This window comes from Syngnathus floridae, chromosome 19 (assembly GCF_059516105.1).
Source record: "Syngnathus floridae isolate MCC-2025c chromosome 19, RoL_Sflo_1.0, whole genome shotgun sequence".
Lineage (NCBI taxonomy): Eukaryota > Metazoa > Chordata > Actinopteri > Syngnathiformes > Syngnathidae > Syngnathus > Syngnathus floridae.
In genome coordinates, this window is record NC_142431.1 from 2,600,560 (window position 1) to 2,626,585 (window position 26,026).

The 26,026-nt window shown below is 45.0% G+C and overlaps 3 protein-coding genes across 9 annotated transcripts; 2 read left to right on the plus strand and 1 right to left on the minus strand.

Annotated features, from left to right (window-relative positions):
• The first annotated feature begins 945 nt into the window (after nucleotides 1-945).
• LOC148381597 (apolipoprotein B-100-like) lies at nucleotides 946-12,969 on the plus strand. 2 transcript variants are annotated; one of them, XM_088361241.1, is made up of 25 exons: nucleotides 946-1,283; nucleotides 1,380-1,424; nucleotides 1,530-1,642; nucleotides 1,718-1,863; nucleotides 1,929-2,076; nucleotides 2,359-2,511; nucleotides 2,617-2,741; nucleotides 2,826-2,911; nucleotides 2,979-3,429; nucleotides 3,506-3,770; nucleotides 3,833-4,044; nucleotides 4,125-4,344; nucleotides 4,433-4,606; nucleotides 4,684-4,887; nucleotides 4,966-5,133; nucleotides 5,218-5,423; nucleotides 5,503-5,670; nucleotides 5,736-5,857; nucleotides 5,935-6,136; nucleotides 6,210-6,394; nucleotides 6,465-6,640; nucleotides 6,720-6,835; nucleotides 6,918-7,261; nucleotides 7,354-11,699; nucleotides 11,776-12,969. In XM_088361241.1, the coding sequence occupies exons 1-25, from the start codon at nucleotides 1,229-1,231 to the stop codon at nucleotides 12,754-12,756; spliced, it is 9,411 nt and encodes a 3,136-aa protein (XP_088217367.1). In that variant the 5' UTR covers nucleotides 946-1,228; the 3' UTR covers nucleotides 12,757-12,969. The 2 variants fall into 2 exon arrangements, with proteins under 2 accessions (XP_088217367.1, XP_088217368.1); XM_088361242.1 differs by having other exon boundaries at nucleotides 4,966-5,130.
• Nucleotides 12,970-13,101: 132 nt separating this feature from the next.
• On the minus strand, nucleotides 13,102-15,215 carry LOC148381598 (rho-related GTP-binding protein RhoB-like). The gene has a single exon (XM_088361265.1). The coding sequence runs from the start codon at nucleotides 15,085-15,087 to the stop codon at nucleotides 14,476-14,478; it is 612 nt and encodes a 203-aa protein (XP_088217391.1). The 5' UTR covers nucleotides 15,088-15,215; the 3' UTR covers nucleotides 13,102-14,475.
• On the plus strand, nucleotides 14,415-25,908 carry pum2 (pumilio RNA-binding family member 2). Of its 6 annotated transcripts, none has more exons than XM_088361243.1 (23): nucleotides 14,415-16,134; nucleotides 17,535-17,892; nucleotides 17,986-18,054; nucleotides 18,123-18,228; nucleotides 18,347-18,534; nucleotides 18,611-18,783; nucleotides 18,854-19,172; nucleotides 19,237-19,330; nucleotides 19,415-19,522; nucleotides 19,638-19,783; nucleotides 19,884-20,010; nucleotides 20,087-20,227; nucleotides 20,310-20,609; nucleotides 20,689-20,916; nucleotides 21,000-21,267; nucleotides 21,336-21,465; nucleotides 21,534-21,668; nucleotides 21,797-21,934; nucleotides 22,170-22,295; nucleotides 22,524-22,595; nucleotides 23,212-23,333; nucleotides 23,453-23,645; nucleotides 23,704-25,908. In XM_088361243.1, exons 2-23 carry the CDS (start codon nucleotides 17,548-17,550, stop codon nucleotides 23,833-23,835), a joined length of 3,660 nt encoding a protein of 1,219 aa, XP_088217369.1. In that variant the 5' UTR covers nucleotides 14,415-16,134; nucleotides 17,535-17,547; the 3' UTR covers nucleotides 23,836-25,908. The 6 variants fall into 6 exon arrangements, with proteins under 6 accessions (XP_088217369.1, XP_088217372.1, XP_088217373.1 ...); XM_088361245.1 differs by having other exon boundaries at nucleotides 14,416-16,134; nucleotides 21,534-21,662; XM_088361244.1 differs by having other exon boundaries at nucleotides 14,416-16,134; nucleotides 19,887-20,010.
• The last annotated feature ends 118 nt before the right edge of the window (nucleotides 25,909-26,026 follow it).

The window sequence follows — 26,026 nt, forward strand, 5'->3', positions numbered from 1 at the left end:
ATTGCAAAGCGCGTGCTTCGTTAATTTTGTCCCCTTTGGACGATCCGTAGCAGCAAGATGGCGGCGAAACATGTCAGCGTCCTTTATGGTGAGCGATCCTCATAATATAATAATAAATTAGTGGTTTAATTACTATTAAAAACGTACGTTGATGTGATAAAATTTATTTTTCACATATTTCTGAACTGAAAACAATTCGCGAAAAGGCTTCGTGAGACAATGATAACTCTTAGCATCAATTGCAGTTCAAATTGTACTAATGATGCTAAATAACATTTACTTAATCATTTATATTTTTCCATTTAGGTTGTTTTTATTTACTGTTACGCAACACAATACTTGTCTTCTACTATCTGGTTAGGTTATCTTGAGTTCAACTCTCACCATCCTGCTTAAACAGCCTTTACTGGCTTTTTTTTAAATAGGGGAAAGGTGAGCCAACAGTTTATGGATTGACAGGTGTATTGCATTTGGCTCTAGACAATAAACACTCACCCATAGGCTTAGTCATCATTGGGATTAACTGTAAGTAGACATTTACAGTCTAAAATCTAAATAAAATTACTCAAGAAAATATTCCCAGTATGATAAAGTGCAGTACTGCAACCATAACAGTACACTGATAAAATATTGAGTACTGGATTGTATGTAAACATATTTATTACATTAATTTTATGATATTAAAATATAAATTTTTATAATAATTTTAATTAATTTATTACATTATGTGACAGAGTATGAAAATCAGAAGAGTAGTGAATTTGAAAGGCTGCTATAAAATATGATGACCCATTACCTAACATTAGATTCTAATGTTCAGCTCAAAAACAGTTTGTTTTGAAATTTATTCAACACTATGTACCATCCATTTTAATAGTTATTTAAATTATTTTTTTAAAATATATTTTAATCACAATGTTCATGTTGTTTGTGTCAAAAGGTTGTCTACTGTCCCCAAAAGGACCAAATCACAAGATTCAGCATTATCACGATGACCCACCCCCACCCAATGCTGACATCATGTCTTACTTTGTGAAACATTTGACCTTTGGCCTGCCACAAGGACTGCTCAGACTTTGGAACCAGGACAACACATTTGCAAGTCCCGCTAATCACATCCAGCGGGAGGTTCCGAGATATAAAAGCCTTCGAATAAACCACGCGGGTTAGTCTTCAGTGAAAGAGGAGGATTCATTTGACCTCAAGGCTTCCAGGTGCTTAGCCCAACATGGGACGTACCAGGATCTGCCTTCTGTTGCTGCTAGGAACATGCGCCCTAGCCCGTAAGTAATCTTCAGTTTGATGATATTTTTATGTTTTTTTTTAAATAAATGCAGAATAAATGAATTATTTTTTGGGCGGGGGGCTTTTCTTTCCAGAGCAAGATGGAGGAAGTGTGGATGAACAAGCTCCATCATGTCGCTGTAAGTTTACATTGATCATTGGTATCATACCGGTCTGTCAAATATTTCGAAATTCCCAGTGATGTAGTATAATATATATAATAAATTTTTAAACATACATTTCAGTGGCTAAAAGGTTTAGGAACTTCAGGCGCTTTGTGTACGACTATGAGGCTGAGACCTTCAACGGCGTTCCCGGAGCCACCGACAACAAAAGCGGCCCCAAAGTCTCCTGTCAAGTACGTCTCGCAGACTTAAATTCTTCACCCTGTCCTGATCGTGAGGATTGTGATTAAGCATCATCGACTGCGCAGGTTGAGCTTGAAGTGCCTCAGACCTGCAGCTTCATCCTACGAACCACAAAATGCTCCCTGAGCGAGATCTTTGCTGTGGATCAGAATGGGAATGCGTTGTACCGCCCCGCTGCTGGAGATCAGGTCTTCAAAGCTGCCATGGCTAAGTAAGTCTAATAAATATTTTTAATAATGTTCATGTAGCAAGACTGATATCTGTCCACCTCATCAGGAACCCACTGAAGATCACAATTGAGCAGCACACTGATGTAAAAATCTTCCCTGAGGAAGACGAACCGGTCAACATCTTGAACATCAAGAGAGGAATCGTGTCCTCTCTCCTCGTTCCCGTTACGGAAGAAGAGAAGAACAACAAAATGGTGAGAGAGCCGTGAGCTATTTGACGCCAAGAGTCATCCAACGATAAACCTGTTGCGCAATGACTAGATAATCTGGAACAGTCATGGCTGATAAATGCACATAGGTCATTGTGTTCCCGTGTCAACATGCGGGTCAAAGTCCCAGATAACTTTATCACTCGTGGAACGTCACCTGCTCATATAATGGGCTTTTAATCTGGTGTATTGATTTGATAATCTGATCGGTGTAAACCGAAAACATGTTTGTAATGTCTTCAGTTTGAACGATTTTTTTCTATCCAGCCCACCGTGTATGGCATCTGCTCCACCGACTTCACAGTCAACGCCAGAGGAGACATCGCCACCGACGTAACGATCAGCAGGGACCTTTCCAGATGTGATGGCTTCAGCGCTCACAAACAGGCCACCAGTCCCCTGGCTCTCATCTCAGGAATGGTATGGTGGTTTCTCGTCAAATCCAAACTCCACTTCCTTCTTAAAAATCTTTTTATTCCATCAATAAGGCCAATATTTTACGAGAATGTTCCTCTCCACTTTCAGCACTATCCTTTATCCAAGATGATCAGCAGCCACCAGACTTGCAACTACAAGTTTGACAACCAGAAGAAGCACATGACCAGTGGAACCTGCACGGAGAAGCATCTTTTCCTGCCCCTCTCCCACCAGTAAGTAGACAATCATAACCAAAATTTAATTAAAAAAAAAAAAAGGACATTTTTCATCTGAATGTTCTTCCTGTTTTGACATAGGAACGAATACGGAATCTCCACTCTTGTGAAGCAGACTGTGACTCTGAGAGAGACCACCAAGATCAACGACAGAGTCTTCGATCACAGTTAGTGTTTCTTCTTTTCTTCTCTCCAATATTGTGCATAACACGCCATGTAATGCTTTGTGAACAGATGAAGCCCTCGTCCGGTTCTTGCCCATGGAACTTGTTGACAGCAAGTCCCCCGTACAAACCAAAGACGCTGCCATGACCACAATGCAGCAGCTGAAGACCCTTTCCAAGACCACTAATGGCGAGCAGCGTGCTTCCCTCTTCCACAAACTGGTATCTGAGCTACGTGGCCTGAACCCCGACGTCTTGGGTTCTACTGCGCTTGAAATGATGGCTGTATCCGACACCCTGACCATGCAAGCTCTGGTCCAGTGCGGTACTCCGGAGTGTACCAGCGCCATGCTGAGGGTTTTCAGATCCTTCGATAAATCCGCCGTTGAAGTCGACGTAGCAGTTTATGCCCTGGCAATGCTGCCCAATCCCTCACGGCTCATGGTCAAGGACATCCTGGCCATGGCTCAGAACAAGAAGAGCAAGCCCATCATGTATGCCTTGAGCAATGCCGTCAAGAAGTAAGTAAACATCAGGAGGGTTGCAGTGAGGTGATTTTGTTCTGTGAAGAACCTAACATCAGATCTTCATCACTAGGCTGTACCAGGCTGAGGAGAAAGTCACTCCAGAGATCACGGCCGCTTCGGACTTCATGGCTTCCCTTCTGGGCCCAGATTGCTCTGGGGAGAAAGATCTGACCTTCTTGACTTTGAGGGTCGTAGGGAATATTGGAGATGTGATGGAAGCTGCTGACCCCGCTATTAAGAACACCCTGCTGAAATGCATGAGGCAGCCGGCCACCACGCTCGCTGTTCAGCTCGCTGCCATCCAGGCGTTCAGAAGAATGTCTCTGACAGATGAGGTAACAAGACACTCGGCAATCTTTCACTTTTCCACAAATGTACTGATGAACTTCTCGCGCAGGTTCGCTCGAACCTCCAAAAGGTCAGCCAGTATCCGAGAGGCGCCGTGCAGAAACGTCTTGCGGCCTACTTGATGCTGATGAGAAATCCTCAAAATAGTGACATTGAAATGGTGAAGAAGATCCTGACGCAGGAGGAGAACGAGCAGGTCAAATCTTTTGTGAGCTCCCATGTCTACAACATCATCTCCTCCACTGATCCTGAAACCCAAAAGTAAGATTAATTCTAAATATATCTTTAATTATCAAACAATATCCAGATAGGTTAAGGGATTTTTTTTTTCTCTTCTTTAGGCTTGGCAAGAAGATTTTGGATGCTCTGCAGGACAACGCGGTGGACACACACAATGACTACAGAACCAAGTCTCGTAATTACCAGCTGGGTTTGGCAAATGAAAACTTGCAGGCCAATCTTCAGGGCAATGTGATCTTTGACCCGAGTAACCAGCTGCCAAGAGAAATCATGATGGAATCTACCCTCAAAGCTTTTGGCTACAACATGGACATGTGGGAGGTATGATGAACATTTGACAGTCGTTGGAAGAGAAACTGCAAAAATGAACTCAACCTTTGCTGTTTCCGAATCTTCTTCTTGGCGATAGTTTGGAATCGAAGGAAAAGGCTCGGAGCCCTCTATTGAGGCTTTGTTCGGAAAGAACGGGTTCTTCCCGGACACGTTGTCAAAAACTCTGTACTGGGCGGAGGATAAGATGCCAATCAAGATGATGGAAGTTCTCGACAAGTGGGTTGCGCCCTTGAAAGCAGAAGGACAGAAGGTAAATTGAGGTTCATTTGATTCCATTTTCAGTACGCGTTCACGTCGCCATTAAACGATGCCAAATATTTCCCCAAGGCCCCTGAGAATCTGATGCGAGAAATTGTCGGCAACTTCAACAAGCTGGTAAAGGATTTGCAGAATCAAGAGTCTCCAGAGGCCATGGCCTACCTGAAGATGATGGGAACGGAACTCGGTTACATCAAGCCCAGCGATCTGAAGTTTATTGTTGATAATGTTCAAATGTATGCAGAGACTTTCCTCAAGATTCTTCCTACCCAGGTATGACTTTTTTTTATTTCGTGAGAACGTAAGAACGAGATGAGAAGATTTGAATGTATTCTTGTTTCTTTTGATTAGGTTGTGGCTAAACTGATGTCCAGCACAGACAATGAGATGTTTGTCCATTACATGTTCATGGACAACAAATTTGTCCTTCCAACTGCCTCTGGCTTACCTTTGACCTTTTCTCTATCTGGCACTTTTACTCCTGGAGCTAAGGGTGGACTTCACATCTCCTCAAATGTGGTAAAAAAAAAAAATCCTTAACCAAATATATTGATTGTGACCATCTGTATCACACACAAACCTTTTTTGTCCATTTAAATGCAGAATGAACTGTTGTTCAAGCCGTCTGTTGGCGTCGAGTTTGTGACCCAGATGGGCGTCCACGTCCCCGAATTTGTTGTCTCTGCCGTGGAGATGCACACCAGCTTGTATCACGAGAGCGCGCTCAACGCTAAACTATCCGTAGAGCAAAACCAGGTCAAGCTCTCCATCCCGGCTGCACAGGGCCCAGCAAAGCTTTTGAAAATCAGGTAAACCCAAAAAAAAATGTCATTAAATATTTGGGTATTTTGAGTGGGAATTAAAATGTATTTTTGTTTTTTATTTTAGCAATAGCGTGATGATTGTTGGCGACGGCAAGGCTGTCGTAATCCCGCATAATTTGGGTGACGCAAACTGTGACTCCTTCGTTGGATTCAAGTATTGCACTAAAAAACTTCACGTCGATGTAAGCGGGAAAAGTGACGTGCCTTACTTCCCTCTGGCTGGAGAGACGATGTAAGTTGAGAAATACGCAATGGCATCATTTGAGAAAATCCAAATCTTTGGATCGTTCACCTCAGGTTTGAAGTTGACATCGAGCCGAAGGTTTCGTACACGGCCACCGTTGCATACGCTCTCCTCAGTGAAGGAAAAGATGGCGACCAGAAGGTTGATTCCCTGAAGATGACTCTGAACGCTGAAGGTAAGCGTGTTATTTTTCTTCTGAGAATAGTTCCCTCTTCTCTCAGCATCACATTTGAAGCTTTTCCAACTTTGCAGGAGCTCAAGCCGCCGAAGCTTCGGCCACCGTGAAGTACAACCGAAACAGGAATGTCTTCACCAGCCAAATGGAGATCCCCGACCTCGATGTCCAAGCTGGAGTCCTGGTCGGCTTGACTGACAGCAGCACCAAAGGCAAAACCCTCACTGTTGAGATTTCCAACAAGAACGTGCCACAGATCACTCTAACCGGTCACGCCCAGTGAGTAAACCACAAACCTTAACCTGGTCCAAAACTCCAAGATCTAATTTTATTTTTTAAATGTATTTTCTAGGCTTCAGGCCATGACTGAAGGCATGCTGCAGGTTCAGTTGGAGGTCCCCGCTCTGAAGACAGATGCCACCATCTCTGCTACCATGACTGACAGTGGCACCAATGGCCAAGAATTCACTTTGGAGATCAAAAGCGATATGAAGCTCCCAGAGACTTCCTCCATTCAATCAGTCACATTCAAATATGGTATGTCCAAAATCAGAATGTATAATGTGTGTTCCTTCCAGATGCTCAAGATATTCTATACCTATTGCAGGCAAGGACGAGGCTGAGGTTAAACTGAGGTCAAACATGAATGCTGAGACCAAAGTCCTGGTGCCTTACACTAAAGCTCTCAGGACCTGGGTCGGACAAATTGCCAAGGATGCTATGGATCGTCAAGTTGTCAACACTGACATGAAATTGCGTCACATTGTCAACAAGGCAGTTGAAGTGAGTTTGCTCTTTTTTTGGAGACTTTGCCTTAATAAGCTTTCAAATGTAAAAAAAAAAATCTTGTTTCTCTCCTTAGGCCAGCAACACCTGGGTGAACAAAATATCAGTCCATGTTCCCTATGTAGAGACTCTGAGGAACAATATTGCAAAGGTGGAAATGCCTTCCATGCCTGAGAACCTATTCATGAATATGTAAGAGAAATATTCCGTTTTAATTGTAAAAATGTCATATAAACACTTTTTTTTACCCACTTCGTTTTAATTCAATCATCAGGGAAAGCAAATTCCGATACCAGTTCAACAAGAACTACGTGACCATCCGAATCCCTCTGCCGCTTGGAGGCAAATCTTCCGAGGAGTTGTTCAACATGCCCATGCTCGGTGGAGAGCTTGCGAGGCAGGGGATCAAAATTCCCAAATTCACTATCCCTGCCGAGCGAGAGGTCACTCTGCCGCTTCTTGGGATGGTGGACGTGTCTGCTAAGATGAACAGCAACTATTACAACTGGGAGACAACAGCGTCGGCGGGTAACAATACCGTGGACTCTCCAAACTATCTGGCCAAGTTCAAAGTTCAGGCTCACAGTCCGCTCAATCTTCTGTCTTTCACGACTGAAGGTAATTTGATTTCTTTGAGCATTTAAAAAAATCATTTTAACAATGACATGGTATTATAATGTCAGTTTTTTTTTTTTTTTTTTTTTTTAAAGGAGCTACAGAAGTTACTGATACAGATGAGAAAACACTGAGATTCACCCTGAGCGGCTCGCTGGGTCACGAATTTGTGAGTACAAGGCTTAACATCGAGGAGACCATCGCCGTCTCAGATAACGTAACGTCCTCGGGAAAATACAACATCCAAGCCGCTTCCCCGCTGGGTTTGCGAACATCTCTGGATCTCACCAAGAAGTTCACGCTTGATCCAGCCAAGCTATTGGGCGACATCAATGCCGACGGAAGTGTCAGCGTTGGATCTTTAACTGCTAGCACCACCTATCTCAACACCTTCTCATCCGACCGTGTAAAGAAGGAACTCCGACTGGAGAGCATACTGAGAGCAAACTCTGACCTCCTGAAAGTTACCAATAAGATCAAGGCTATATACGCAAACGAGAATCTTAATATCGAGTCCAACACGAATATTAACAGCGACCCCGTTAAACACTCGACTAAAATCACCCTCAACTATAAGGATGTCAAACTGAGCCTGGTCTCCAACTCGGTGACAAAAGCCGGGAAGAGAACACTCCAGAGCCAAGTTGAGTTCACAGCTTCTGAAGCTCAAGCCAGCCTCCGGATCAGCACTACCGCTGAAGATACAGTCAACCGTGCCTACTCTTCGCTCACTGGTTCCTTGAATCCCTCAGGCTTAGAGCTCAATGCTGATGCCTCCATGAACATCTTTTCCAGCCTGGCTTCTCACAAGGCAACGTTGGCCCTCAACTCCAATGGCCTGACCACCAGCTGCACCACGACCGCTCAGCACAACCGACTGACCTTTGAGAATATTTTCCACAGTGGACTTGATGCCAATGGTGCCACCATGTCTCTCACCACAAAGGGGGGCATCCAAGGCAACAAAGTGGACTTGAACGTCGAGGGAAAACTCGCAAGCTCCGAAGTCTACCTCAACGGGATCTTGAACGGCGACATCTCGGCGTTCAACACGAGAAACACCATGAACTTCAGAGTAAGCGAAGATGGCCTCGTCTTATCCAGCAATATCGTCGGATCGTTAAACGAAATGAGGATGGAGAATTCAAATTCCCTTTCTCTTACGTCAAGATCTTTAACCCTCCACACTAAGACCGACAATGTCCTTAGCGCAAGGAACTCCTACATGCATGACATCACAGTTACCATGGAGAAGCTGACAGCCTCCGTTATCATCAAAAATAATCTGAAGATCATGGAGGTCAACTTTAACAACGATGCCCAGTTGAAGGCTCGACCCTACAACATGGAGCTGACAGGAACTCTGATGGGAGACTTCTCAGGCGATGAACTCAAGCACACTTATGAAGTCAAGTTTATGGACATGACCTTGTCTACAAAGTGCAACACCAACGGTCAACTCCTGGGATCTCAGATAACACACGCCACGGATTTGGAAGTTGCAGGTCTGACTGTGAAATTCAACAACGTGGCAGATTACAAATCTCAGTCTCTTCGTTTTGACAGTAAAATCAACGCCGCCGCCGAACCCTTCTCCCTTACCATCGACGCCTTGTTCAACTCAAACGGCGGAGTGTCTTTTTACGGAGAGCAGAGCGGGGAACTTTACAGCAAATTCCTCCTGAAGGCCGAACCCCTGCTTCTCACGCATTCGTTCGAGTACAGAGCCTCGACCAGTCACGAGATGGAAGGCAGACCCGCAATCAAGACCAACGTGGACAACAAGCTCAGCGGCACCATGAGTCTTCGAGAACAAAGTGTTCACCTGAAAGTTAAATCCAAGGTGAATGAGCACGCTTTGGATCAAGAATTCGAGGCCTACAACAAAGAGGAGAGAATGGCCATTGACATGAGAGGAGCAGTCACCACAAACCTCTTGAGCGAAGACAGTCAAGTCTACAGTGTGTCTGGATTTGTCAAGTACGACAAGAACATGGATAGCCATTTCATCCAGATCCCTTTCACCGAGGACATTCCAGCACTTCTCGAAGATGTCAAAAAGACGGCGATGAAGCTGATCGACAACAGCGTCGAACTGCTGAAAGACATCAACACCAAGTATGACATCAGTATGACGATCCAGAAGAAAGTATCTGACCTGAAGAAGGCCATTGACAACTTTGACCTAAGCCTTTTTGCCCAAGACGTGAGAAAACGTGTCAACTCCGTCGAAAATGTCCTGACCAACCTGACAACCAAGTTGCCGACAGAAGTCATCAATCTCCTGAAAAGAGTCAAGGAGGCTTTCACCGCTTGGATCGAGAAACACGGCATTGCTGATCGATTCGCCGTCATTTACAGAAAAACCGAGGAAATCCTGTCCAAGTACGAAGTTGAGAAGATGATCGGACAAGTGATGGATGAGGTGGTCAAAATGATGAAGAGGTATCAAGTGAGGGAAACGATTCAGTCTGGATTTTCCCACCTAAGGTCAATTGACATCAAGCCTTTGATCAAAAAGGTTCTGGTACCTATTCAGGATCTTACCAACGCGCTATACACCTTTGATTTCAAGCAGATGATTGACGACATGAAGGATTACGCCATGAGAATGGTGCTGAAAATTCAATCCTTTGATTACGACACGTTAACGTTGGATCTGAAAGAAAAAATGACAGATATGAGCAAGGTTCCTTGTTTCGGAAAACTTTACGGACAGTTTAAAATCAACACGCCGCATTACAAACTCAGGACTACGGCAGATCTGGCCAACACCACCACGACATCAGTCACACCGGAGTTCAAAGTGAACTTTAATTCTCAGGCCACATCTACTTTGAAGGTCCTCCAGTTCACCGTTGATGCCAACGCTCATTTGGCGGCCCCCGAGATGAGCCGTCTGGCAATTTCCGAGTATCTTAAGATCGATCAGTCGTCTTTCAAAGTGGACCACAAGGGAACGACGGAAATCGATGGCCTGTCAGGTCAAGGTTCTGCTGACACTACTGCAAAGATAGCAACGGAGTTGTATTCTGCTGATCTTCTCAGTAACATGTTCTTCACCTTGAAAGATGGACTCTCCGGAACTGTCAATACAAACTATAATCACGACCTCAACATGCCACCCCTCAAGGTTTTCACTCACCTGTCATCAACTCAGAAGACGGATCTCGCAATTGGAGCAGGCTCCGCCCAACTGAAGATGAACACCCTGGCCAATGGAAAATACGCAATTCGGGATTACGCAGATGAGGTAACTCACAGCAGTGACATTGACGTCGTCCTGGATCTTCACACAGCCAAAGTGACTTTCATCGGGGCAACCAGCTGCAAAGATTTGAAGTCCAATCAGAACGTGGTTGCCGATATCTGCATTTTCCGCCACGCCATCGTTACTGCCAAAGTTGAAACGGAAACGCCTGTGATGAAGGGCAGCGTTTTTGACATGAAGTTCCAAGCTCGTGTTGAAGACATGCAAATTGATCTTACTGCCACCCACGAGGCAAACCTGATTGAGGGAACTCTGACAAGCTCCGCCCTCGCCTTGATCACACCTACCGAGCTCACCTTTGACACCAAGAATAAGGGAAATTCCAAACTTTTCCTTCCGTTCAAGATGTCTGGAAAGATGGAGTTCGAGAATGACATCTCTCTTACCCTAAACTCCGAAGTGCAGCAAGCCAGCTGGACTGCAATGGCCAGACTCAACCAAAACAAATATTCCCATGACTTCAAAATGGATAATGGTGAAACTGAAATTAACGTCATTTGCCAGATGAACGGAGAAGCAAATCTTGACATCTTGAGGCGACCAATCACCGTTCCTGAAATTGCGATGCCGTATTATGGAATGGGGACTGCAAAAGTGAAGTACTTCTCACTGTGGGAAGATGCTGGCCTCAGGAATCTCCTCACTACCACTAAGCAGACCTTTGACATGAGCTCCAAGATGAAATACATGAAGAACCCAGAACCCAAAATCCAGATTCCAAAGATGGGCGATTTGACCTATGAATTTTCGATGAAAGCACCGATGATCACTCTGAAAAGCAACGCGAGCCTTCTCAACAAGGAGAGCTTCATTGTCAAACTCGATGCGTCCTCCTCATCGGAATGCGAGTTTCTGACAGGAAATATCCAAGGCAACACCAACGTTAACCTAGATGGTGGTTTCAAGATGGCCTCGGTCCTTGTTGCAAAACATAAGGTGTTGGAAGGAAGCCATGGTAGCACCATCATCTTAAGTTCTGAAAATCTTGACGCCTCCATCAGCAATTTGCTAACGGTCAATCTTCCTCATGAAACCATGAAAGTCCACCAGGAGATGACTGGAAACAGTCTTGTTTTCACTCTGTCCACCCCATCTGCTGGTCACATTGGAGTCCAGATGGAGACCGAGAAACCTGCACAAGCGAGCGCAAGACTCTATGGTCGCTACCCTGTAAGTACTTTTTTTGTGGGTCACATTTTCATTGAAACGAAATTCTAAAACGTTTGAACGATTTGTTGTTCTGCAGAGTGAACCACAAATGGACATTGATATCTTGGCCTTGAAGATGTCTGTGCTGAACTCCGAGAAACTGAATATTCAGACTTCCTGGAACACGGAGATGCCATATGAGATTATGCTGGGACTGAAGAAGAACGTACCTGCGGTCGTCCAAACGGTCACCACTCCTGTTGTCGCCACACTCGAGCAAGCCAGAAAACACGGTACGGTGTGGTTGAATAAGGCCGTTGACAACTACGCGGCAGTTAATCCCGCCGATATTATCACATCGGTAAAAGATCAGGCTAATGTTATCGTTAGGAAATACCAACATAGGGTCGAGACTTTTCTGGACGCTGTGATTACATTCCTGAGAGAAACCAAGTTCCTAATCCCAGGGTATGCTCAAAGACTGTCCGGGTTCGAGGTCTATCAAAAATGCCGTAGCTTCATCACCGATGTATGCGAGGAGGCGTGTCAGAAAGTCTCAAAGTTTATCTTATCAACCAAAGAAGTAGTTTTTGAAGCAATTCCTGCTTCTGGAAGAGACTTCCTGACTGATTCGTTTAAAACTTTGATGAATGTCGAGGTGGGTGGCAACACAGTTGAAGATCTTCTCAGGGATTTTTCTCAATTCATTAAGAGGCTGCTCCAAATTCTAAAATCCCAAGATGCAATGAAGATTCCCGCCTTGATGACCGACTTATACCAGGAAGTCATCGACTCTCGTATCGTTACTAGTATCGTTGAGCAGATCGAAACGTTCCATCGCATCATTAGCGGCTATCTTCAAACCGTTGCGACTAAAATCCAGAACATTCCCACTCAACAGCTTCAGGCTGACATCAAATCCTCCACTGACTCGATGCTGAAATATCTGGATGCTTTCCGTGCCGGTGTTGCTCGAGTCCTAAAGGCGAAAAGTCAAACTTTGGAAAAATTCCTAAGAGTTGGTGACAGCCAGGTGGAATTGGATATTCCTTTCCCCTTTATTTCTCAGTTTAACTAACTTAATGGCTCCGTTTTTGGAACAGAAAGACCATTCCAAAAATGAAAACTGTACACTAAATGTCATCTGTAGCTGCGATATTGGTCAGCCTTGATTTTATTATTACACATTTTGTTCATTTCACACCGCCATCTTTTTTTTGGCCTCATTTGTATGTTGTATTGTACTATTTAAATCCTGTTTCCGTCATTAAAGACATTGTCAGAATATTAATATTGGCAAATATATTTTTGACAGAATATAATCATCTACTGCTAACTCATACAAACCATCTGATTTGGTTATTCAAAAGTATTGACTGCTTTTACTGGGAAAAAAATACATTACGAAAAAAGAATGACATCATTTACATGGCAACCCACCACATCATATTTTTATTTTCATCAAATAAATTTCTGTTTGCTTACAAAAAAATACAATGCACCAAATCGCCCATTAAAAACAAGCTAATATTATAAATATAACACCCATATGCATAAAATGTTACATTTGGCACATACTCAGCACTTTTATTCAGCGTAGTTGTAAAAATGGACAAATGCAAACGAGACCATCTGAGTAAAACGTGTAAATTCAAATCCACGAACAATTACAGACACAAGAGGGGAGCTTGTGTGGGAATAATCAGGAGGTGCAACACAATGCATTCCTGCCCTGGAAGTCAGCAAAAAGCTCAGCAACACATGGCAGGCAGGAATGTGACTTTTACATAAGTCTGATTTATTTTTAAAAAAATCGGGACAATGCTCTAATTCTTTCCGAATATCCAACAAGCACCCCTATTATCTTGTAAAAACAAAAAGTTACACATTTTATACTCGACAGTGATTTGCCAAAATGATCAACTCAAGACAAAGTAACCGAAAAGCATGTATTGTTTGTCCACAACAAGGAAATACATTCAATAGTCTTACTGCTTGGCTCCAACAAAATTTTTCTATTTAGACTCAGCCCTCCCAACATAATGACGAGAAAAAAATGCTTAAAATGTACCTGAATGACGTAAAAAGAATGTAACCCATTTTCATTAACAACTGCAAAAATTGCACTGGACTGCATTGTTGGTCCTGAGTCCAAAATATTACATTTCGGTGGTACAATATGGACTGAGAAAATACTACACAAGGTCTTGAAAGCTAGGCCATACTATTTTTTTTTCTTTTACATTCTGCAGCATTGACCAAAATGACCAACGATTATTCATTTCCCCCAAAAGTTTTGTTCCGTGCCCATTTCTAAAAGAACACTATTATAGTGCATCATTTCATACCAAACAAAACATAACTGCTGTGCAACTTATTAATTTAAAAGACACTTGTTTAACGATAACAAGTGGACATATGTGCAAAAGATTACTGCTTCAATTTTTAACAGATACGCACTGTTGTTGTTTTGTGTGTATTTTCGATTGTTAGCAGAAAAAGTTAGTGGGTCCAAATACAGACCTTTGAGGAGCTCTAATAATCTGTGAATCATAAGTGACTCTATTACTCTTATTCGAACGCAACTGGTGAGTAATAAGGGCAAATAAAAGGTAGTTTCAGCACATAAAAGCCTCGATCCTGTCTAAACCACTCCCTGCAGCATTAACAGACGATGGCGTGGTCAAAAGAACTTCTTCCCAGCCAGTATTGTCTTTTTTTGGCCACGCTTCGTAAGGGTGGGGCACTGCCCGAACGGGCCTTCCGTCTAGGCGAGTCCCTGTATGGCGCCTGCAAGTCACATCAAAACGCATCGTTTGAGAAAACCCGGCCTCCGGGTCTTTTGTTTTTGCAAAGCTGCCCTCGCTGCGGACTCGAACACCTCCCAGATGCCTTCTTTCGTCCTGGCCGAGCACTCCAAATAATCGTGTGCGCCGATACGCATGGCCATAGCACGGCCGTCGTCAGGCCTCACCGGCTCCAGCTTGAGTCGGGATAACTCGTTCTTGACGTTCTCGTCGTTGCGTAGATCCTTCTTGTTGGCCACCAGAAGGATGGGCACGTTAGGGCAGAAGTGTTTTACCTCGGGGACCCACTTCTCCGGGATGTTTTCCAGCGAGTCCGGGCTGTCCACGGAGAAGCACATCAAAATGACGTCAGTGTCCGGGTAGGAAAGCGGCCGCAGTCTGTCGTAGTCCTCTTGGCCCGCGGTGTCCCACAAGGCCAGTTGGACCTGCTTGGTGTCCACCTCGATGTCCGCCACGTACGTTTCGAAAACGGTCGGTACGTACACTTCGGGGAATTCGTCTTTGCTGAAGACGATGAGTAGACACGTTTTACCGCATGCGCCGTCGCCCACCACGACAAGTTTCTTGCGGATATCGACCGCCACTTGCGTCTCCTTCCCCATGGTCGAAGTCCACAAAGAATCGACTTAAAAACCGGCTTCCGTATCAACTACCTTTTGTCGTGCTCCGAGAACTAGGCGAGATCTCTTTATAAAGCTAAGAGAGCTTTCCTAAATATAGAAGTCCAATCGGAAATAGGGAGGGGAACTTTCCGTTTGTAAAGCAACTGGTGATTGGAGCTCGCTTGGGTTTCCCCCCTTCTTTCGGGGAGGGCTCTTTTGAATAATTGCATTCAAATGTTTACTTTCATGTACTTAAAATATCCAAATATATGTCATGCAAGCCGTCGAGTATAACACGGATTTTTATAATGACGCAGAATTAAATGATTTTGGGTGGAAAATTAACGGAAGTAGCGTGGGTCGTTCGTCAACGAGCTGGTTAAAAACAGCAAGGAATCGAATCACCAAAACTCATTATGTAGGACTGAGTCTGCAAAAATGATATAAACAATCAAATCTCTTAAGGCATGCTTTATTTTTACACCATTTAGAATAATTACAAGGTAATAAATGAGATGCTTTCATCAAAATAACACAACCATCATGAATTATAGTACATTTTTTATTTATTTTTTACTTGAAATTAGAGATTTAGATTTGAGTACATTTATGCATACGTAACCGTGTTTGTTTTGTTGTAAAACTAGTTCGGCAGCTTTCTCCTGGGTAATTTGTTTTTTTTTCCCCCAGCAGACTTTTAGTTACAGCGGACCAAGTCATTGAGCAATAAGACCAGCTGACTTAAAAATCAAAGTAACAAAGTAGATTACACCAAAAAAAAAAGAGCCATAATGCACCTCTATAACGAACAAAGCAGTTGGAATGGGAGGGGACTTTTCTTTTTACGCTGCTGTGCGCACGACGGTGCACTTCACACTGTTTACATGAAGGGGGCAGCATCACGGGCCAACTATTAGCCGAGGCTATCAAAGCCTTGCCAAAAAAAAAAAAAAAAAAAAATCAGCGCTCTCTCCAAGGAAACAAAACAATATAGAATCTGGTTTACGGCGTGCCTCAAGCCCGGAGCCTTCCTCCATACGACTACGCGTAAGTATTCTGAGCTCTTTTGTTCAGTGTCGATAAACGGAACAAAGTGGCGCCGCGTGTGTGTTTTACACACCGACGCCGTTGTGCGAGCATTTCCCCTTTTGTTTAGCGGTTAAGGCCCCTCTGTTTGGAACTTGAAGGGGTGCCATGTTGTTTAACCGCTGAGTGTTTGCTTGCTTTTAGCTCGCATACAACACCAACTAGGCTAGTGGCGCTAGCACAGCAACCGATGCGAAATGTCTGCTTGTTCCGTCTTATAAAATCGACCGTACGAACCGGTAAAACATCACCCAACATCAAGCACTGCACCCAAATGCTCGTTGTAAAATTTGCAATGCTGATTTTCGAAAGAAAACTTTGATGTTATGCACAGACAAGCCATAATAAACAGGCCAGGCGTGTCGAGCTCTACCCTGGCTATCCATGGAGCTTGCTAATGCAAGAAAAACGAGCTAGCGTGTGCAGCTAAATTGGACCTTGGGATCAAAGTGAACCAAAACACCGGAATGATCAAACGAACAGTCCATTATTGATACCCAGGCGTGCAATCTACCAAGTTAGCAGCGTTTAGCAGCTAGCTTGCTAGTTAGCTCGTCTGTCGAGCTAGCCTAGCGTCAGTTTGCCGCATCGCTTTTGAAAATGTTTCAATTATGTATATCGCGTAACTAAAACAGCCACTTCGCTTGGCGATGTGTGTAATAAGTTGTTATTACACATTTATACATTCCTCGCTCAGTAGTAGCGATGCAATAACGCTTGCTTATATGAGCACGAGCGAAGCTAACGACGAATGCTAACAAGCGGCACTTGTTTTGTTCTTTTTCCGTTTTCTCATTAACTGTAATTTGTAATTCAGCACTCTCAGTTTGAAATTATTGTCACCTTAATAGGCCAGCTATTGCTGCTTTGGTCATTAGACTGTCAATTTAACAAGCTATATAACTCTTAAAGTAGAAATAGCATTGTTGGGTTAACAAAGAAAATGCTCAAATTGCCATTTTGCTTACAGGACTGATTTAATGTAGTTGATGACGCCTCTTGAAATGATGCAATGTGAAAATTAAGATGAAACATTCGTTGTAAAATCCCTGCTTGGACAGCAAAACAAAAGTTTTGTACACACATTTGCAGCAAAGACAATATTACAAGACAATGGCATCAGTAGCATAAATACTGAAGATGAATATGTCACAAGATCATTTTGTATGGATTTTCAATGACAACATAAAGCAATATGACAACAACCATCACAAGATGCTGCTGTCATTTAAAGTCCAAGGACCTGCTAGTCTTTACAAGCAACAACTGTTCACCTTGAAAGTCTTAAAGGGGGAAAAAAAGACACCTTGAATGTCTTGAAGGGGAAAAAAAAAAAAGACCTAAATCTTTGTTCTCTTTAGGCTTTCCCGTGGAATGAGCATTCCATGCAGCATCCTAGGTATGAATGACGTGGCCTGGCAGGAGACGAGAGGTGGGATGCTGCATGCAAATGGAACTCCTGATGCCGGAGTTGTCAGGGTCCACAGCGGAGGGCCCCTCGCCGCAGTGGCTGGCCAGGCTTCAGGAGGCCCCCACTTACAAGGCATGGACAGGGCAGGCAACCCCACGCCGGGAACGCCGCAGCCGCCGCTGAGCGGTCGTTCGCAGGACGACGCTATGGTCGGGTACTTCTTCCAGAGGCAGCCCGGGGAACAGCTGGGGGGTTGCGCGCCGAGCAAGCATCGCTGGCCTACCGGGGACCCCAATCACGTTGATCAGGTAGAACGCGGATAAATCGTCATTAAGTTGAATTAACAAATGTAAGCAATAGCAACCAAACTCACGGATGATTTGTGTTCCTTTTTGTCTCAGGTCCGCGCTGTGGATGAAATGAACTACGACTTTCAAGCTCTTGCTTTGGAGTCCAGAGGAATGGGAGAGGTAAGGAGCCTTGGTCACCGTAAAGGAACTCAGAAGCACGGCTTGATGGCATTTTGTTTCATTTGCAGCTTTTGCCAGCCAAAAAGCTGTGGGATTCCGACGAACTGGCGAAGGATGGAAGAAAAGGAATGCTTCTTGGAGAGGAGTGGAGGGATAATGCATGGGGCTCATCACGTGAGTCTTTTTTTTTTAAATCCCAGTCGTCTGTAAAGAACTTGAAATATTCTTTTTATTCAGTCGTAAAGTTTCATGGCCAGCTTTGTAGATCTTTGATGCCAGCCTTTTTCTTTAGACCACTCAGTCTCCCAGCCAATTATGGTCCAGCGACGGCCGGGTCAGGGTTTCCACGGCAACGGCGATGCCAATTCCGTGCTGTCGCCTCGCTCGGAGGGCGGCGGTTTGGGTGTGAGCATGGTGGAGTACGTCCTCAGCTCGTCCCCTGGCGACAAGATGGACGCCCGGTATAGGAACGGCGGCTATGTGAGTTGAAATGCACTTTTTTGCAAAATGGGATGAAAATGCCTGACTGCTAAGCTTTTGTTGTCACTAATGCCAGGGTGGAGGCGATACGGACCAGGACGGGAGAGAGAAGAACGATGGCACTGAGAAAGTTTCTCCTTTTGAGGAAGACAAGAGCCCAGAGTTGAAAGTGGGGGATGACGGCGATGCCACAAAAGCCAACGGAAGGAGTTTACTAAATGGCATGGACAGAGACTGCAAAGACTTCAAGTACGTTTTCTTTTAAGCAAAATATCAAACCGATTTTCTCGGGTCCTCACGGGATTTCTTTGCCCCTCAGTCCAACTCCAGGAAGCCGTCAAGCTTCTCCAACTGAGGCTGTGGAGAGGATGGGCCCTAACCAGGCGGGACTGGAGATGATGGCCCAGCACCATGTCCACGCCCACGTTCACGCACACACCCTCGCTCATGCGCTGCAACAACAGAACCACAACAAGGGGCCAGTGGAGGACTTTCAGAACCAAGAAGCCCAAAACATGGGTGGTATGGAGCAACAAGCCGGCGTGGAGTCCCTCCAGTTTGAATATGCCGGGAACCAGATTCAGGTGGATTCCTCTGGGACGCCAGTGGGGTTGTTTGACTACAACTCTCAGCAGCAGGTGTGTTTTTGAACGAAGAACGTCATTTGTAAGTTTGCTCTAACGCTCGTTGGTCCATTTGCAGTTATTCCAGCGGTCAAATCCCCTCACTGTTCAGCAGCTCACAGCTGCCCAGCAACAACAGTACGCTCTGGCGGCGGCTCAACAGCAGCACCTTGGTAGTACCATGTTTGACGTGATCCACCGTAGCGCTATTATACACCCTTGCTAATCATCTTTTTATCTTCTTGGACTTCACTTAGCTGGCCTCGCTCCTGCATTTGTGCCAAACCCTTACATCATCAACGCCGGACCCCCTGGAACCGATCCGTACACCGCAGCAGGCTTGGCGGCGGCAGCTACTCTTGCAGGTGATCACATGACACACCAGGTCTTTAGCAATCGGTCCCACGTATGAACTCTTGCATCTTTCGGACGACTTGGCAACACCGTCGTACTCCAGCGCGTTTTATTTTCTCTCCGCAGGGCCCACGGTGGTTCCACCGCAGTACTACGGCGTTCCTTGGGGTGTGTACCCAGCCAATCTTTTTCAGCAACAAGCCGCATCCACTGCCAATCACTCTGCTAATCAGCAAGCATCCAATCAGGGACCAGGGCCAGGCCAACCTCAGGTAAGAGCTCGAAAGCTCTTTTTACACTATTCCCACATGGAGTTGTCAAACCTTTTTTGCTTTGTGCGTCAATTATTTTTGACATTATTATTCCCGCCAGCAGGTAATGCGCACAGGTAACAACCAGCGTCCTCTCACGCCCGGTCAAGGTCAACAAAGCCAACAGGAATCTTTGGCGGCGGCGGCTGCTGCCGCAAACCCCGCACTGGCCTACGCGGGAATGTCCGGTCAGCGCACGTCCTCGAATCCATCGTGTGAAACGCAGCTTGCATGTTCACTGATTTTGCTGATTTGCTTTCTCAGGTTATCAGGTGTTGGCCCCTGCAGCTTACTACGATCAGACCGGGGCCCTGGTCATGGGCCCGAGTGCTCGAACTGGACTTGGAGGACCGGTTCGTTTAGTGCAGACTCCTCTGCTCATCAATCCTGCAGCAGCGCAGGCTGGTAAGTCAACATATGGATAAGTGGTTCGACCCAATCAGGAAATGATTCATTTTAGCCTCATCACAATCTTCGCTCTCTCCAGCAGCTGCAGCGTCTGCGTCAGGTTCTGGTAACAACATGTCGGGCCCGCCGGCCAACGGCATGTACCGCTCCATGCCTCAACCCCAACCTCAGCAGCAGCAGGCCCCCCCGCAGAACAGCGGCCTGCAATCGAGCTCCTTCTACGGCTCCGGCTCTGTCCCCAACACCTCTCAGAGCAGCTCGCTTTTCTCGCATACGTCCGCTCCGCCCCCGCCGCAGAGCTCTTCGCTGGGCTTCAGCAGCACCGGCAGCTCCCTGGGCGTCGGTCTGGCGTCCGCTCTCGGAGGATTCGGCTCTTCGGGTCAGTGCGCAAACGCCGGGGGTTCCTCGCGATGTTTTTTTGCTTTGATTCCAACCCCTGGCTCTCCTTCTCCTTGTAGTGCCGAGCTCTACAAGTAGCAGCGCGTCTCGCAGGGACTCCCTGTTGACAAGCTCCGAGCTTTACAAGCGCGGCAGCAGCAGTTTAACTCCCATCGGCCAGCCCTTTTACAACAGCCTGGGCTACTCCTCCTCACCCAGCCCCATCGGACTCACCCCCGGCCACTCCCCTCTCACTCCCCCACCTTCTCTGCCCTCCTCTCACGGGTCCTCCTCCAGCCTTCACCTCGGTGAGAGCATAAATTTTCCCACAATTGCATAAACTAACCTGATTATTATTTTTTTAATGATGATGGCTATTCTGCAATCTCAGGTGGCTTGACAAATGGCAGCGGGCGTTACATCTCCGCAGCACCCGGAGCCGAGGCCAAGTACCGTAGCGCCGGCGGGACGTCCAGCCTATTTAATTCCAGCAGCCAGCTCTTCCCGCCGGCTCGGCCCCGCTACAGCCGCTCGGACGTGATGCCGTCCGGCCGCAGCCGCCTCCTGGAAGACTTCAGGAACAACCGCTTCCCCAACCTTCAGCTCCGAGACCTGCCTGGACACATGGTGGAGTTCTCTCAAGACCAACATGGATCCAGGTTTGGGAAATCTCACTTTTAACAATTTTGAGAATAATTTTTTTTTAACTTTTTCTCTCTCTGGCCAGATTCATCCAGCAGAAGCTGGAGAGGGCCAGTCCCGCTGAGAGACAGATGGTTTTCGGAGAGATTCTCCAAGCAGCCTACCAGCTGATGACAGATGTGTTCGGCAACTACGTCATCCAAAAGTTCTTCGAGGTGCGCAGGAGCAATTCAACCGTGACTTTGTAGAGTCGTTTCTGATTTCGACGTTGTGATTTCCGCAGTTTGGTAGCGCTGACCAGAAGCTGGCTTTGGCCACTCGCATCCGCGGCCACGTCCTCCCGCTGGCCTTACAGATGTACGGCTGCAGGGTGATTCAGAAAGCCCTGGAGTCCATATCTTCTGACCAGCAGGTAATTGTAAGTGCGATTTTTCTCGCATTGATTCTTTTTTTATACCGAAAGACTCGAGGCTTTCATTTCAAACGCCGCGACAGCGTTGTGAAAGATCTCAACTTTTCCCTCGCAAAATGTTTTTTTGCTTTCAGAGCGACATTGTTCGTGAGCTGGATGGCCATGTTTTAAAGTGTGTGAAGGACCAGAATGGAAACCACGTGGTGCAGAAGTGCATTGAGTGTGTGCAGCCTCAAGCGCTACAGTTCATTATCGATGCCTTCCAAGGCCAGGTACGAGTTATGTGTGTTATATTAACGAAGGGTTGAAACCTCGACTGAAATTATCGCAATTAATCACTGGGTGTGTCGTCCGCTTGACAAAACCTGAACTGCACCTCAACCACAAATAGAATTTACCTTTGTTGATTTTTGTTTTGCTTTGGTTTCGTGCTGTGTTTTCAAAACAAAAAAAAAAATTTTTTTTTTTTTTTTAAATTGTGTGTTTTTCTTTCTGCTGCTCTTGCAGGTGTTTGTCCTCTCCACGCACCCCTACGGCTGTAGAGTCATCCAACGGATTTTGGAGCACTGCACCCAGGAGCAGACTTTGCCAATACTGGAAGAGCTGCATCAGCACTCGGAGCAGCTGGGCCAGGTAAGCACGACCCGCCTTCTTCTAGCCATTACAGTTTGGTCATCATTGCTGTGCTCGTGTTATATGCATGTCTCCAACATTTCATATTTTAGCCTCCTAGTCAGTGTTTGCTAAATGTAAAAAAAAAAAAAAAAAATTGCATTTGTGCTGTGTTAGCTTTCATTACATCTGACATGTGAATATTCAAACATCCCCCCCCCTCCCTTCCCCTTCACTTATTCCATCCAGAAATATCAAGGCGTATCATTGGAGATGACACCCAAAACATATTATACAGTGTCCCGTGATGCACTGTTCAAGGTCAGAGCAATTTGCCTCTCTCAAGGATGTCCATGTTTTTTATTTCTTTCTTTTTCTTCACTCTTCTAATAATCTTAACGTTACGATCGACGGAGTTTCTAGGGGTCCCCCTAATCTGCCCGAGCTGTCATTTTATTTTCTTGCCTTTTCCCCTTTCTCACTTAATACCACAGAGGCGTCCCTCCTGTCCAACGATCCTCGTTTGCCCGTCGCGTCTCTTGTTTTGGTTTTTCCGAGCTCGCTCGTATGAAATAAATTGACAAAAAGTGTCTCGAGAGCAAATTTGGAACGGTTAGCGTCCGCTCATCTAACGGTGGAACAAATTCCGAGTGGTGTTGTCTCCCTTCCGCTCACACCTAACTCATCCCCATAACTGTCTATCACCCATTTCCGAAGGGGCAAAGATGCTGCCGCTTTTCTTTGCGCAAAACCAGCGGCATCTGTTTTGTCTGACCTTCCGCAGTGATGACTCGAGGCCGTCTTCATTTATCTCGCCGCCGTGCATGATTCCCCGACCTCACCGAGCGCCAGATGAATGGGTGTCTCGTGATTTTGACAAAATTGTTGCTCTTGCACAGCCGTCGTTGATCTTGCCCCCCCCCCCCCAACTTTGCAGGATCAATATGGCAACTACGTAATTCAGCATGTTTTGGAACACGGGAGACCGGAAGACAAGAGCAAGATTGTTGCAGAAGTGCGTGGGAAAGTCCTTCTACTCAGCCAACATAAATTTGCAAGGTAAATCCTGACGCTATGATTTCGCCTTTGGCGGGTTTGCGTCTCATCTCACATTCTCGGGCGTGGCTCGTTCTCCGAGCGCTAATTACCGAGTCATTGTAATGTCGTTTGGCCATCAGCAACGTGGTGGAGAAGTGCGTGATCCACTCCTCTCGTGCCGAGAGAGCTCTGCTGATCGACGAGGTGTGCTGCCAGAAGGACGGCCCCCACAGCGCCCTCTACACCATGATGAAGGACCAGTACGCCAACTACGTTGTCCAAAGAATGATCGACATGGCGGAACCTGCTCAGCGCAAAATCATCATGCACAAGGTAGGCGTGCTAGTAAAGGCTGAATTATTATTGTTACTATTCATACCTTCCCTCCTAGATCCGGCCTCACATTGCCACCTTACGCAAGTACACCTATGGGAAACACATTCTGGCCAAGCTGGAGAAGTACTACATGAAGAGCGGATCAGAGTTGGGTCCCATCGGTGGCCCCACAAACGGCCTCATGTAGTCAAATCCGCCATCTTGGATCCCCCCATAAAAAGAGGCAAATGTTTCTCAGCATGTTTAAATTTTTCAATTATTTTTTCCCGTGGGGCAATTACCAAAAAAAAAAAAAAAAGTTAATTTCACCCTAAAATGAATGCTGTGACAGCTAACACGTGGTGAGGTCCCAGGCTTATTTTGTTGGGTAAAGCACAAGGCCATTGTTAATTATGTAACTGATCTATTTCATATTGTACATTTTTTTTTTTTTTACCTTGTAAATTCTTTGTAGAAAGAGAAACACATTTGCTGAAACGTAACATTCACACCAGCAAGTGACCTATCAATCGCTGAAACAGAGTGACAGAAATTCCATTTACTTTCAAAACCGACTCGTGTAAGCCCAGGAATATTTACGTATGACCCCCACGTGGAGTTGGTTGAGACCCCCACACAGTGTCCCCATGCCAAAGCAACTGATTTCAAACAGCATAGCACAGACTAAATGTCACAAACGCCACTGTCCACAGGTCTGTGCTAATGCGTGAGGTGCCACGGGTCTTTTGAGCAAGACCTTTTTGCTTGCTTGAAATGGGGGAACAAATCAGTGGTAGTTTTTTATTTTTTTTAATGGGGCCTTTTTCCTGCCTTGTCCTCCCCCGGCCCCTTTTGCATCATTTCCTCCCTCGCCAGCAAGAGCGATTGACCTTGTCGGTCAGCTGCTCAAAGTCTTGAGTTGTTTTGGTACCCAAAGAGAGACTGGCTGAGCCCAAAGAGGCTCCCCCCCCCTACTTCCATTCGTCACATGATGTAACAGGTACTAACAAAAAAAAAAGGTATTAAGTTATACAGCGACGATTTAATGATGTGGTGAGGCATTGGCGGCATGCTGTGGTAGGTTGAACTATTATGATTTTTTTTTTGCCCCTCTTGATCCTTTTTTAGTGTCTTTAAGTAAGAAATGAACACTGCTCTGAGCTAATTTTACGTACTAAATAATCATCTCTTGCTTAAAAAGTAGTTTAGTGTAGCATCTTTTTGTGTGATTCTTAATCGTTGCTTTCCGGTCGCTGTGATGGACTTAACCCCCCCCCTCAACTCATCCACCACCTAAGAATAGTCAAAATTGTAAAGGGGAGCTTTATCCCAGCATTGTACATGAGATGGAATTATTACTGGGGACTTGGAAGAAGGGATTTTTAAGTCAGATTTTTAAATCTCCAACGTTTGTATTTTTCAACTCATTTGATTGGATGCCGGTGGGGCCATCTAAACCTTATACAACTGTCCTGTAATACTTGTAGTGATGGCTTCTTTGAATTGTAGATTATATGTAGTATATGTGCAGTCAGTAATTGTAAAATTATTATTATTATCATTATTATTATTAGCCTAAGTGAGAAAAATGTCTAGTGGTGTTTGACAGGCCTTGCAAACTTGTAGTGATGCTTTTATTCCCTCTGTACAGTTGTACATTTGTAACTGTTTATGCTGTAAATGGGATGTCTTCTACATTTTAGTGGGGAGGAAAAAGGCAAAAAGTGTGCATTTTGACGTGTGTATATTCATCACTCCTTTCGCCCCTTTGAATTTTATGTATACAGTTTTATCTGAGCAAGTGTTATTTTAAAGAGCAAAAAGAATTTTTAAGGCTTCACAATCTGGCGTGTAATTTTGTTTTTAATCTCCTATGGGAAAAGGCCAGCCTCTTATTTGTACTGGAGCTGCTGTAACATCCACTGTTGATAGTCTTTCTGATGTGTGACACTTTTCAAAGAAAACATGGATTTTAAAAACAAAAAAAATCCTCAAAATCAGAGGCTGCCTTTTAATTGTCTGCTGACCTCACAGGATATGACAAATATTTTTGTACAGAAAAGGCTGTATTTTGGAACGGCTACTACCTTGTAAGCAAAAAACATTGTAAAATATTGTCAATTATATAAATATGAACATATGAGTTTTGTCACACTGTCAAAGTCATGTACATTTTCAGGTGGCCTTATGTACATTTCCAGCTGTTAGATGAAGAAAACAAACTCATTTTTGGAGGCAGAATTGTGACTATGTATGATTAAACTGTTCTTCTAACATTTTACCTGCATTTTGTGTTTTTTTTTTCTGTTTTTAAGAAGTAATTTAGAAATTTTCTGTGGGAAAAAAAGCAATATTTCATCTAATTTGGAAATGTTTATTACTCTGCCACTTCCGGTCGC